Consider the following 12,826-nt stretch of genomic DNA (forward strand, 5'->3'; position numbering starts at 1 on the left):
GGCACAAAAACAAGATGGAGGGAAGACTAGGGAGATGAACTAGGGCCAGGATTCAATTCGGACTGGGGAAATTCCGCGTTGTAGCAAGGTTGACATTAAAGGTTCATTTCCGATTAAGCTGACATCTGCAGCGTTTACTTTGAATAACTTGTGATTGAATAACTTGTGATCATAACTTGTGATCAGATTGAATCTTGTTCTCATTAGAATGTCGACATCTTTTATCTCTACACACACTATGCATGTAGACAAATGGAATAGTTGTAACATGTACTGTGTATAGTATACTTTGACATATCATTACATAGCAGATGTGTTCGTAGAGAAACATGGTACGAAGGACAAGTAAAAACCTGTATCATTTTTAAATACCATAAAAATATGTATTTATTTTTAGGAAAAAGCTTTTTCAAATTATTCCTTTTTGACGTTGCATTCATAAGCATGTGTGAATTTCTTGGTTCAGATGTCTTTGCACAACTATCAATACATCCTCCAACACATCTTTGTTCCTTGGTTCGATAACCTCCCCTTTAAATACTGCGTCTACACTGAAACAAGAAACAAAGATGAGGGAAATCTTTCTTGAACATTTTATTTTTAGAGAAATCCAACAAACCTTGAAAAGCAGGTCAGCCATATTGGACGTTCAATGTTCATACATAAATATTCTTTAAAAAAAGAACTACAAATAAAAACACTAAGCAAAAAAGCCAAATGAAAATAAACAGCCTTCATTCCAAACATTTTACATATAAAAATAGCATTTTTTTTCTCTGTTTCTAGTAGGACCTGAAAGGCCTAGTGTGGGTAGTCTTGGACACAGATGAGTGTTGAGTAATATTGTCAAACACAGGCATGCATGAGGGTGTGACATCACAACCCGCTGTAGTGGTATGTCACTCCAATCCGGCCATGTCACCCCCCTCCTCCTCTTCTTCCTCCTCCTCCTCCTCGCTCTCGCCCTCCTCCTCCTCGCTGTGTCCTCCCATCATCACCTGCTGCATGGCCAGTGTTGCACCGTCTGATGTCAGCGTCTGCAGCTCGTCTACACTCATGCCCATCGTCACCATGGTAACTGAGGGCACAGGGGAAAAAGATCAAGCTTCAGCCACATCCACTAACCAGTACGTAATTGGACAGTGTATATAGTCAATCAGAGTTGACCGGGGTTATTGTGGTAATGGAGACGGCTGGTATGTTAAGGACAAGATCAAGTCATACCAAGGTACAAAAGCTACATCATGACATTCCTCTCAGCCTGTAATAAGGACTGGGGATTTTTATTTTTTTAAATCATGTCTTCAACTCTGATATGTTCCTACTGTGATTTCTCACTTTAATAAATCACAACAGCAATATATCAGACTTGCAGACTTTTCATAAGATTTGTTTTTCTGGGCATTTACCGTCATCGTCCATGGCAGCCTCTTGCCCTACGCCGGCCGAGGCAATGTTGTTGGCCATGGGCCAGAAACGCTGGGTGGGCCGGCTCTGGGGAGTCCTCTTCCTGCTCTTGGGCGTGTCCGACGCACTGCTGTCCATCATGGGCTGGAGGATCCGCCTCCTAGCATTAATGAACCTGCAGAGGGAGAGACGGACAGGGGCTAAGCCAATCATCCAAAGCCACAATTCTACGCTTGGGTTTAGGGTGTGTGTGTGTGAAAGATTGACTCACCAGTTGTTGACCTGCAGCAGGGTCAGGTTGGTCTGTATGGCGAGCTGTTTCTTCTCGTCCTCTGTGGGATAGGGATGCTGAGAGAGAGCGATGCAAAGAGACAAGGGTAAAGAACACAAACAATCATTTACAGCAAATTATTGTTTGTGTTTAGCTCCCTATTAAGCCCAGTAGGTACTGGGAGAGACTGTGGATGGATGATGTAAGACTAAAGGTCAATTTGTATTGGAACAGCACAGGACGTTGATTAAGTAAAGTCGCTTCTATGTGAATACCTTTTTACCCAATTTCTCTGTTACTTGACCTGCTATCATGCAACGTTTGTGGGCACCACGGGGACAATTAATCACACCGGTATAAAATGCTAGTAGGCCATGTGGGGAGAAAATCTGAGGTATCGGGAGGTTGGGCTTTCGTCCCAAACCCGGATGCATTTAGATTCAACTTTAGGATGTACAGAGGCTTGAGGGCCAGAATTGGCAACTCAGGAGCAAGCAGAGAGGAACAAGCTGTAGTGAAGACGCTTCATCTCACAAAGGGCTAGCATTTTCTAACATCCTGCTGTTAGTTAACCGTCTCTTACGCACGCACACACACACACCCGCGCAGGCACACACAAACACACACTGACACCCACACGCGCACAAACACACACAGGGAACAAAGGGTCTCTGTGAGCTACCAGTCTGGTTAGCTTCGCCAGTGGGCCTGTGGGCTGTCCACTGATTAACCTCTGATTAGTATTTAGCCAGCCGACCATGGGCCAGTCATATGAGGGCCTAACACATCCGTCTCTGTCAACACAGCCGCTCCGAGCCATCATGGGACGCGCCATCGTGACGGGGGCCATCATTCTCTCTCAAATGCATGCACGTGCAGACTCACATGCACGCATGCACAGACACCCTTGGAATAACCTAGCAAAGATTTACTCTGGGTTACAATACATTTAGTTATAGTTGAAGTTATTCTAATCTTCTGTTGGTACGAGGTGCAAGGTATTCAGGTGTTTTCACCCACCCCTATGTGCTGGAAGAGCCAGGTACGCATGATGTTGGTGGCTGATTTGGGCAGGACGCCCCTCTTGTTGCTCTTGGATGAGCTGTCCTCCTGGGTGAAAAAACTGCTCAGGTCCTGATTGAGCTGCAACTGGAGCTGTACACACACACACAATTCACAGAACAGCCTGTAGTTTGTGTGACTGTGACCGTACGTCGGTCTTGTCTGTGTGTGTGTGTGTGTGTGTGTGTGTGTGTGTGTGTGTCGTATTCCTCACCTGTGTGTTGTTGATGCGTATTGTCTGGGGTGAGATAGCTTGTCCAACCACTTGTCCCTGAGGAGTGACTACTGTGATGGGCTGGTAGACTGTACCACCTGCTCAAACACACACACAAATAAACAAGTTATGACACGTTTTTGGTAACACCTTGATCCAAGGACCCTCAGCACCTCACTATAATTTTTTTTGTAAATTTTTATTTCACCTTTATTTAACCAGGTAGGCCAGTTGAGAACAAGTTCTCATTTACAACTGCGACCTGGCCAAGATAAAGCAAAGTAGTGCGACAAAAACAACAACACAGAGTTACACATGGGATAAACAAACGTACAGCCAATAACACAATAGAAAATCTGTATACAATGTGTGCAAATGAAGTAAGGAGGTAAGGCAATAAATAGGTCATAGTGGCGCAGTAATAAAAATTTAGCAATTAACACTGGAGTGATAGATGTCCAGATGAGGATGTGCAAGTATAAATACTGGTGTGCAAAAGAGCAGAAAAAAACAAATATGGGGATGAGGTAGGGAGTTGGTTGGATGGGCTATTTACAGATGGGCTGTGTACAGCTGCAGTGATCGGTAAGCTGCTCTGACAGCCGATGCTTGAAGTTAGTGAGGGAGATATAAGTCTCCAACTTCAGTGATTTTTGCAATTCGTTCCAGTCATTGGCAGCAGAGAACTGGAAGGAAAGGCGGCCAAAGCAGGTGTTGGCTTTGGGGATGACCAGTGAAATATACCTGCTGGAGCGCATGCTACGAGTGGGTGTTGCTATGGTGACCAGTGAGCTGAGATAAGGCGGAGCTTTTCCAAGCAAAGACTTTTATAGACGACCTGGAGCCAGTAGGTTTGGCGACAAATATGTAGCGTGGACCAGCCAACGAGAGCATACAGGTCACAATGGTGGGTAGTATATGGGGCTTTAATCACAAAACGGATAGCACTGTTATAGACTGCATACAATTTGCTGAGTAGAGTGGTGGAGGCTATTTTGTAAATGACATCGCCGAAGTCAAGAATCGGTAGGATAGTCAGTTTTACGAAGGTATGTTTGGCAGCATTAATGAAGGAGGCTTTGTTGCGAAATAGGAAGCTGATTCTAGATTTAACTTTGGATTGGAGATGCTTAATGTGAGTCTGGAAGGAGAGTTTACAGTCTAACCAGACACCTAGGTATTTATAGTTGTCCACATATTCTAAGTCAGAACCGTCCAGAGTAGTGATGCTAGGCGGGCGGGTGCGGGCAGCAATCGGTTGAAGAGCATGAATTTAGTTTTACTAGCGTTTAAGAGCAGTTGGAGGCCACGGAAAAAGTGTTGTATGGCATTGGAGCTCGTTTAAAAGGTTTGTTAACACAGTGTCCAAAGAAGGGCCAGATGTATACAGAATGGAGTCATATGCATAGAGGTGGATCAGAGAATTACCCGCAGCAAGAGCAACATCATTGATATATACAGAGAAAAGAGTCGGCCCGAGAATTGAACCCTGTGGCACCCCCATAGAGCCTGCCAGAGGTCCAGACAACAGGCCCTCCGATTTGACACACAAGTAGTTAGTGAACAAGGCGAGGCAGTCATTAGTGAAACCAAGGCTGTTGAGTCTGCCGATAAGAATACGGTGATTGACAGAGTCGAAAGCCTTGGCCAGGTCGATGAAGACGGCTGCACAGTACTGTTTTTTATCGATGGTAGTTGTATTGTTTAGGACCTTGAGCGTGGCTGAGGTGCAGCTCGGAAACCGGATTGCATAGCGGAGAAGGTACGGTGGGATTCGAGATGGTCGATGATCTGTTTGTTCACTTGGCTTTCGAAGACTTTAGAAAGGCAGGGCAGGATGGATATAGGTCTGTAACAGTTTGGGTCTGGAGTGTCTCCCCCTTTGAAGAGGGGGATCACCGCGGCCGCTTTCGAATCTTTAGGAATCTCAGACGATATGAAAGAGAGGTTGAACCGACTAGTAATAGGGATTGCGACAATGGCGGCGGATAATTTTAGGAAGAGAGGGTCCAGATTGTCTTGCCCAGATGATTTGTAGGGATCCAGATTCTGCAGCTCTTTCAGGACATCAGCGGTCTGGATTTGGATGAAGGAGAAGCGGGGGGGGCTTGGGCCAGTAGCTGCGGGGGTGCAGCGCTGTTGGCCGGGGTTGGGGTAGCCAGGTGGAAAGCGTGGCCAGCCGTAAAGAAATGCTTATTTAAATTCTCGATTAACGTGGATTTATCGATGGTGACAGTGTTTCCTAGCCTAAGTGCAGTGAGCAGCTGAGAGGAGGTGCTCTTATTCTCCATGGACTTTAGTGTCCCAAAACTTTTTGGAGTTAGTGCTGCAGGATGCAAATTTCTGTTTGAAAAAGCTAGACTTTGCTTTCCTAACTGACTGTGTATATTGGTTCCTGACTTCACTGAAAAGTTGCATATCGCGGGGACTATTCGAAGCTAGTGCAGTGCGCCACAGGATGTTTTTGTGCTGGTCAAGGGCAGTCAAGTCTGGAGTGAACCAACTGCTATATCTGTTCTTAGTTCTACATTTTTTGAAAGGGGCATGCTTATTTAAGATGGTGAGGAAGGCACTTTTGAAAAACAACCAGGCATCCTCTACTGATGGGATTAGGTCAATATCATTCCAGGATACCCGGGCCAGGTCGATTAGAAAGGCCTGCTCGCAGAAGTGTTTTAGGGAGCGTTTGACAGTGACAAGGGGTGGTCGTTTGACCGCGGACCCATAACGAACGCAGGCAATGAGGCAGTGATCGCTGAGATCTTGGTTGAAAACAGTAGAGGTGTATTTAGAAGGCAAGTTGGTCAGGATGATATCTATGAGGGTGCCCATGTTTACGGATTTGGGGTTGTACCTGGTAGGTTTCATGATAATTTGTGTGAGATTGAGGGCATCTAGCTTAGATTGTAGGACGACCGGGGTGTTAAGCATATCCCAGTTTAGGTCACCTAACAGTACGAACTCTGAAGATAAATGGGGTGTAATCAATTCACATATGGTTTCCAGGGCACAGCTGGGAGCTGAGGGGGGTCTATAACAAGCGGCAACAGTGAGAGACTTAGTAGTAGGTCGAATTGTTTGGGCATAGACCTGGATAATAGGACAGAACTCTGCAGGCTAACTCTGCCCCCTTTAGGAGTTCTAATTTGATGTAAAATGTAAGTGGGGATGGAAATTTCAGATTTTTTTGTGGCCATCCTAAGCCAGGGTTGGCGGAGTGTGCTAAAGCAGTGAATAAAGCAAACTTAGGGAGGAGGCTTCTGATGTTAAAATGCATGAACCCAAGGCTTTTCCAGTTACAGAAGTCAACAAATGAGAGTGCCTGGGGACACACAGGGTCTGGGTTAACCTCTACATCACCAGAGGAACAGGGGAGGAGTAGGGTAAGGGTACGGCTAAAGGCTATAAGAACTGGCCGTCTCGTGCGTTCGGCACAGAGGGTAAAAGGAGCAGACTTCTGGGCGTGGTAGGACAGATTCAGGGCATAATGCACAGACAAGGGCATGGTAGGGTGCGAGTACAGTGGAGGTAAACCTAGGCATTGAGTGACGATGAGAGAGGCTGCATCTCTGGAAGCGCCAGTTAAACTACGGGCGGTCTCCGCATGTGTGGGGGGTGGGGCAAGGGAGCTAACCGAGGTATGTAGAGCAGGACTAGGGGCTCCGCAGTAAAACAAAACAATGAGAGCTACCCTAAACAACAGTATACAAGGCATATTGACATTAGAGGGAGGTATAAAGCAATCCCAAATGTTGATTGGGAGGGCTAAGACAACAACGGGTAAACAGCTAAGACAACAACAACGGGTAAATGGCGATGAATGGGCAGAGAGGGTCAGTTAGCTACACACAGGGCCTGAGTTCGAGGCTGGGACCGACAGATAAACAAAATGAAGTACCGTGTTATAATCTACTTTGAAATCAACTCTGAAAAAGAGGCAACATTCACGGATTCAAGGAAACTGACTAAAACACAGAGGGACTACCTGAACCTGATAACTAAGAAAATAATGTTTTGCTATGGTGTGCCATAATTTATATGACCCAGTATTGCTAGTAGCTGTCTTAACCGGGACACAGTAAGGCCGGAGCGGAGAGGGTACCTGTAGAGGTGGTATGCCACGGAGACATACCTGCTAACACTTGGCCAGCAGAATTGACTGTTGTCAGGGTAACGTTGCCCTGCTGCAGGGCCGAGGCTGACATCACAATGCCTTGAGGGCTGAGGGTTCCTGTCAGTGGGCTGGAGGTCTGTGGGTGAAACACACACAGAATTAGCCTAACTGCATTCACATTAAATTTGTGTTCATCTTGTATAATGTATACCTATAATGTGTGAATTGTACTATTATGTGCTTATCATTTAATCCCAATACAATAGCCAAAGTTCCCTCTGGGAAAGACACAAATAATATATGATGGGAAAATGTGTGTGTATAACCTGTGTGTGTGTGTGTGTGTGTACCTGTATCTGGACAGGGGAACAGGGGCTGTCAGTTTCTCCTCCACTCAGCAGGGTCTCACTGTTCATCTTGGTGCGCAGGCAGGCGATGTAGCGGCTACAGAAGTCCTTACACAAGTCGCTCACTTTCTCCAGCTCCAGGAGGTGGATACGCAGCACCTGGATGGCTTTCACCATCTGGGGTCAGAGGTCAGGGGTCAAAGGTCAGGTCATTAGAAGGCCATTAGTAGGCATGCTGCCAACCCATAACTCAAACCCTGACCCTAGCCAAGGGTTAAGCTTAACCATTAACAATTAGGTCATTCAACATCCGTTTGCTGATCAGTCATGTCTCTTCAGTTCTTCCCCAATTTATTTCTGTCTTTTTGATAAAACATTTACTATCACACATACACTATTTCAATTGCTCGATGTAAAGTGATGCAATTCAAGAGTGGTTTGTTGAAGGGCACAACAGCCGTGGAACTTCGTTATATTATCTCTTAACATCAAAGACAGACAATGACGTGTAAGAGCTGGGTCATGTTCATTAGGTATCAAAAGGAAGAAACGGACTAAAATAGGAAAGGACCAACTGGACATATCCAATAAGAAACAACTATTTTTGTTTTTCATTGCAGAACATTTCCAAATGTTTCCAGTTGGATGCCCAAATGAACAGGACCCTGGTAGTGCAGAGTTCCTCACCAGGTTGTCCACGTCTGGGTCGTCACAGAAGAAGCCCTTGCCCTCTTTCTTCTGGCTACGGACAAAGTTCTCAATGTCCACATTGAAGCTGGCAGAGCTGACGCAGTCCGAGCTCTGAGTCGACTGCTCACACTTCTCAAAGAGTAGGGCCAGCAGAGGGAACAGGGGGTGCCTACGATGCACAGGCGAACGCAAAGGATTAACGCTACAGTAGGCGCAGTTAATGAAAGTACACAAACACACAGTCATGCACCGATGCTCGCACATCCACAGAAGTTTACAGTCATAAACAGGACAAGGCAAGGAAAATGGAGGAGAAAAAAAAGTGAGGAACAAAGGGAAAGAGCTCTGATGAGGAGGACGGAGTGGAGGAGTACCATGACTCGCCTACCTGTAGATGGCCTGCTTGTCTGTGTCCATGGGCGTCTGGGGCTGCATGGCAGAGGGGCTGCCTGCTCCCCCCTCACTCAGACTCTGCTCTGGATCCCCCTCCACATCCGCTCCCACGCGCATCTGCACCAAGACCTTTACCCAGGAAAGAGACAAAGACGGTAAAAAGAAGATTGGGAAACAAGGCAGAGAAAATAGGAGAGTGGAGAAGAAGGGAGGGGAGAGGAGAGGAGAATGAAATCCAGTCAAGTTAGTCGGTGGTTGGTGAATGACTCCCCTCAGGGTGGTAATGGGGTGAGGAGTACACACACCAGCCCCAGGGAGAGGAGAGAGACTGGTCTGTCTCTTTCCACTCATAACACTGTCTCAATTCAGCAGCTTACAGAGACCGCATTAGCCATTTATCATTCACATTGAACCCTCATGAATACACTGTCTAACTTCTACACTCAGTTATAAGTTACTCATTATCCACTCTAGTCCTTCCCTGTTTCAACAGTTTCTTCCATTTGGTTTCTAGTGAACATGACCCCCTTCCTACAGTGCCTCAGGTCAGGCTCATTCCAACTATGACTAATTTTTCACTAGATCTGACATTGTTTTTTTAAAGTGGTCCTCTGTAGCGCAGTTGTTAGAGCATAGTGCTTGCAACAGCTGGATAGTGGGGTTGATTAATAGGAACACCCATACGTAAAAAATGTAATCAAGTGATTTTATACTGAACAAAAATATAAAATGCAACAATTTCAAAGATTTTACTGAGTTACAGTTTATATAAGGAAATCAGTCAATTGAAATAAATTCCTTAGGCCCTAATCTATGATTTTCACATGGCTGGGAATACTGATATGCATCTGTTGGTCACAGATACCTTTAAAAAAAAGGTAGGGGAGTGGATCAGAAAACCAGTCTGTATCTGGTGTGACCACCTCCTTTCATCAGCTGTCCAGTTGTCTGGTCTCAGATGATCCCGCAGGTGAATAAGCTGGATGTGGAGGTCCTGAGCTGGCGTGGTTACACGTGGTCTGCGGTTGTGAGACGTACTGCCAAATGACGTTGGAAGCGGCTTATGGTAGAGAAATTAACATTCAATTCTCTGGCAACAGCTCTGTTGGACATTCCTGTAGTCAGCATGCCAATTGCAAACTCCCTCAAAACTTGAGACATCCGTGGCATTGTGTTGTGTAACAAAACTGCACATTTAGAGTGGCTTTTTATTGTCCCCAGCACAAGGTGTACCTGTGTAATGATCATGCTGTTTAATCAGCTTCTTGATATGCCACAACTGTCAGGTGGATGGATTATCTTGGCAAAAGAGAAATGCTCACTAACAGGGATGTAAACAAATGAGTGCACACAATGAGAGAAATAAGCTTTTTGTGCATATGGAAAATGTCTGGGATCTTTTATTTCAGCTCATGAAACATGGGACCAAGACTTTATATTTTTGTTCAGTATAGATAAAAGTGTATGCTAAATAGCATATATTATATTAAAATGACATGCATGATGATGAATATTGCCTCTCTCCTACGTGCACACTGTAGATGTGTGGCTGTTACAGCATTTTAAAAACATTTCCCCACTCACGATCTCTGGATATGGATGGTCCTTGCCCTTGTGATTGCACGTGATGGCGCAACAATGACTGATTGAAAGGCAATGTGTTAAAATACACTTGGGTGTATTTTAGAGGATTAATTGACCTTTAAAGTGTGTAATATTCATTTTGACAGCAGCTCATTGTATTTGGGAATTCAGGACAGTAACACCCTTCTTCAGACAGTTATTTATTTACTAGTGAAATGTGGTCACATGTTTGGGGTATACACACAATTGAAGTCAGAAGTTTACATACACTTTAGCCAAATACATTTAGTTTTTCACAATTCTTGACATTTAATCCTAATAAACATTCCCCGTCTTAGGTCAGATAGGATCACCACTTTATTTTAAGAATGTGAAATGTCAGAATAACAGTAGAGAATTATTTATTTCAGCTTTTATTTCTTTCATCACATTCCCAGTGGGTCAAAAGTTTACATACACTCAATTAGTATTTGGTAGCATTGCCTTAAATTGTTTAACTTGGGTCAAACGTTTCAGGTAGCCTTCCACAAGCTTCCCACAATAAGTTGGGTGAATTTTGGCCCATTCCTCCTCACAGAGCTGGTGTAACTGAGTCAGGTTTGTAGGCCTCCTTGCTCGCACACGCTTTTACAGTTCTGCCCACAAATTTTCTATAGGATTTGAGGTCAGGGCTTGTGATGGCCACTCCAATACCTTTGTTGACTTTGTTGTCCTTAAGCCATTTTGCCACAACTTTGGAAGTATGCTTGGGGTCACTGTCCATTTGGAAGACCCATTTGCAACCAAGCTTTAACTTCCTGACTGATGTCTTGAGATGTTGCGTCAATATATCCACCTTTTAGGTTATGTCAATATAGGACTCATTTTACTGTGGATATAGATACATTTGTACCCGTTTCCTCCAGCATCTTCACAAGGTCCTTTGCTGTTGTTCTGGGATTGATTTGCACTTTTCACACCAAAGTACGTTCATCTCTAGGAGACAGAACGTGTCTCCTTCCTGAGGGGTATGACAGCTGCGTGGTCCCATGGTGTTTGTACTGATGAACGTGGTACCTTCAGGCGTTTGGAAATTGCTCCCAAGGATGAACCAGGCTTGTGGAGGTCTATAAATATTATTTTCTGAGGTCTTGGCTGATTTCTTTTGATTTTCCCATGATGTCAAGCAAAGAGGCAGAGTTTGAAGGTAGGCCTTGAAATACATCCACAGGTACACCTCCAATTGACGTCAATTAACCTAACAGAAGCTTCTAAAGCCATGACATCATTTTATGCAATTTTCCAAGCTTTTTAAAGGCACAATCAATTTAGTGTATGTAAACTTCTGACCCACTTGAATTGTGATACAGTGAATTATAAGTGAAATAATCTGTAAACAATTGTTGGAAAAATTACTTGTGTCATGCACAAAGTAGATGTCCTAACCAACTAGCCAAAACTATAGTTTGTTAACAAGAAATTTGTGGAGTGGTTGAAAAACGAGTTTTAATGACTCCAACCTAAGTGTATGTAAACTTCCGACTTCAACTGTATATCACAGCTCATTCATTGGAATATGGCCAGCCACTTTGTCATATGTTCAAACTTCACTCCTCCTCCTCCTCATCAATCTCTTACCTCATCCACCTCCGGGTACTCATCTAGAGATGCCGAATGGGCTTCCATCATGGTCGCTGCCAATGATGCCAATACTCGGGCATTCCAGTCCAAGACCTGTGCCTACCAGTCCTACAGAGACACATGCATCAAACATGATGTTTAGATTAGGTTTTTGTTGTTGTCATAGATTAGATATAACCATTGCATGATACATACATAGCCAATGAAGAACGTAGAGTCAGGGTACTATGTCAACACAGGGCCTTGCATTCTGGGGTATGAGGATTCATGTTTTTTGGAGTGTAAATGCTTGGTCACTGTATGCGTGTATCAGAATGGAATGCTCACAGTGCAGTTATTAATTCACGCGCGCGCAGCTTGGGAGGTATGTTGTATAGTCAGTAGCCCTAACTTCCGGGCACATATTTTGATTAAATAATTCAACGCAGCAGTTGTGCATCTACAGTTCGTAATGTTCACCAAGCATCATCCTAAACTGTGACACTAGGCCCATGAATCTCTCCTTAGCAAGCCGTATTCATGTGCAAAAAATAAATAAGGGAATAAATCAAATGCGTTTCTAATAAACAAACGTGCATTCAATTTCGTGTCAATTTGATTACCGATTTATCCTACCCTCGCTGTCTAAATATCGTATAGCGGCTCAGGCTACATGTATCAGATAATATGGGTGCTTTCAAATGTTGAACAAATAAAACTTTCAACAGCACACATCCCATCGACGTTGCGGTCATCGATGGGTATCTCTCCTAATAACATTCGAATGTCCAGTAGTCTGTAGATTAGTCAACACACGCTTGGCCTTCTCATTCACCCTTTCCAATGCGCCTTTTCCAAATAAGCGGACATCTTTTTTTTCTCGCCACAACAGCTTGCCTTTATGTGTGATCAGTCTTTTGGCTCACTGTTCATTCTGCAAAGTGCACATTGGCTCATTCCATTGCGAGCCATTGCATTCGAGCATGTAGCGTCGATTGTTAGATTGATGGGCGACGAAAAAAAAGAGGAATTTGAGTGACAGCTTACCTTAGTGCCAATCTTCGTCACAGTGACAAGGGGCTGCTGCAATCCGGGCCCGCAGTTTTCGTGTGTCGTCACTACGTATAGGCTCGCAGACTATTTTC

At 44.5% G+C, this 12,826-nt stretch overlaps 1 protein-coding gene across 3 annotated transcripts; it reads right to left on the reverse strand.

Moving 5' to 3' along the window:
* Positions 1-358: 358 nt before the first annotated feature.
* pknx1 (Homeobox protein PKNOX1) lies at positions 359-12,826 on the reverse strand. Of its 3 annotated transcripts, none has more exons than XM_014149902.2 (11): positions 12,729-12,826; positions 11,700-11,810; positions 8,494-8,627; positions 8,103-8,274; positions 7,419-7,592; positions 7,087-7,204; positions 2,955-3,052; positions 2,699-2,833; positions 1,679-1,755; positions 1,410-1,582; positions 359-1,078 (listed from the first exon to the last, which is right to left on the reverse strand). In XM_014149902.2, exons 2-11 carry the CDS (start codon positions 11,748-11,750, stop codon positions 900-902), a joined length of 1,311 nt encoding a protein of 436 aa, XP_014005377.1. In that variant the 5' UTR covers positions 11,751-11,810; positions 12,729-12,826; the 3' UTR covers positions 359-899. The 3 variants fall into 3 exon arrangements, with proteins under 3 accessions (XP_014005377.1, XP_014005375.1, NP_001133948.1); XM_014149900.2 differs by lacking the exon at positions 12,729-12,826 and adding an exon at positions 11,898-12,650 and having other exon boundaries at positions 7,057-7,204; NM_001140476.1 differs by having other exon boundaries at positions 362-1,078; positions 7,057-7,204; positions 12,729-12,766.

This window comes from Salmo salar, chromosome ssa16 (genome assembly GCF_905237065.1).
Source record: "Salmo salar chromosome ssa16, Ssal_v3.1, whole genome shotgun sequence".
NCBI lineage: Eukaryota > Metazoa > Chordata > Actinopteri > Salmoniformes > Salmonidae > Salmo > Salmo salar.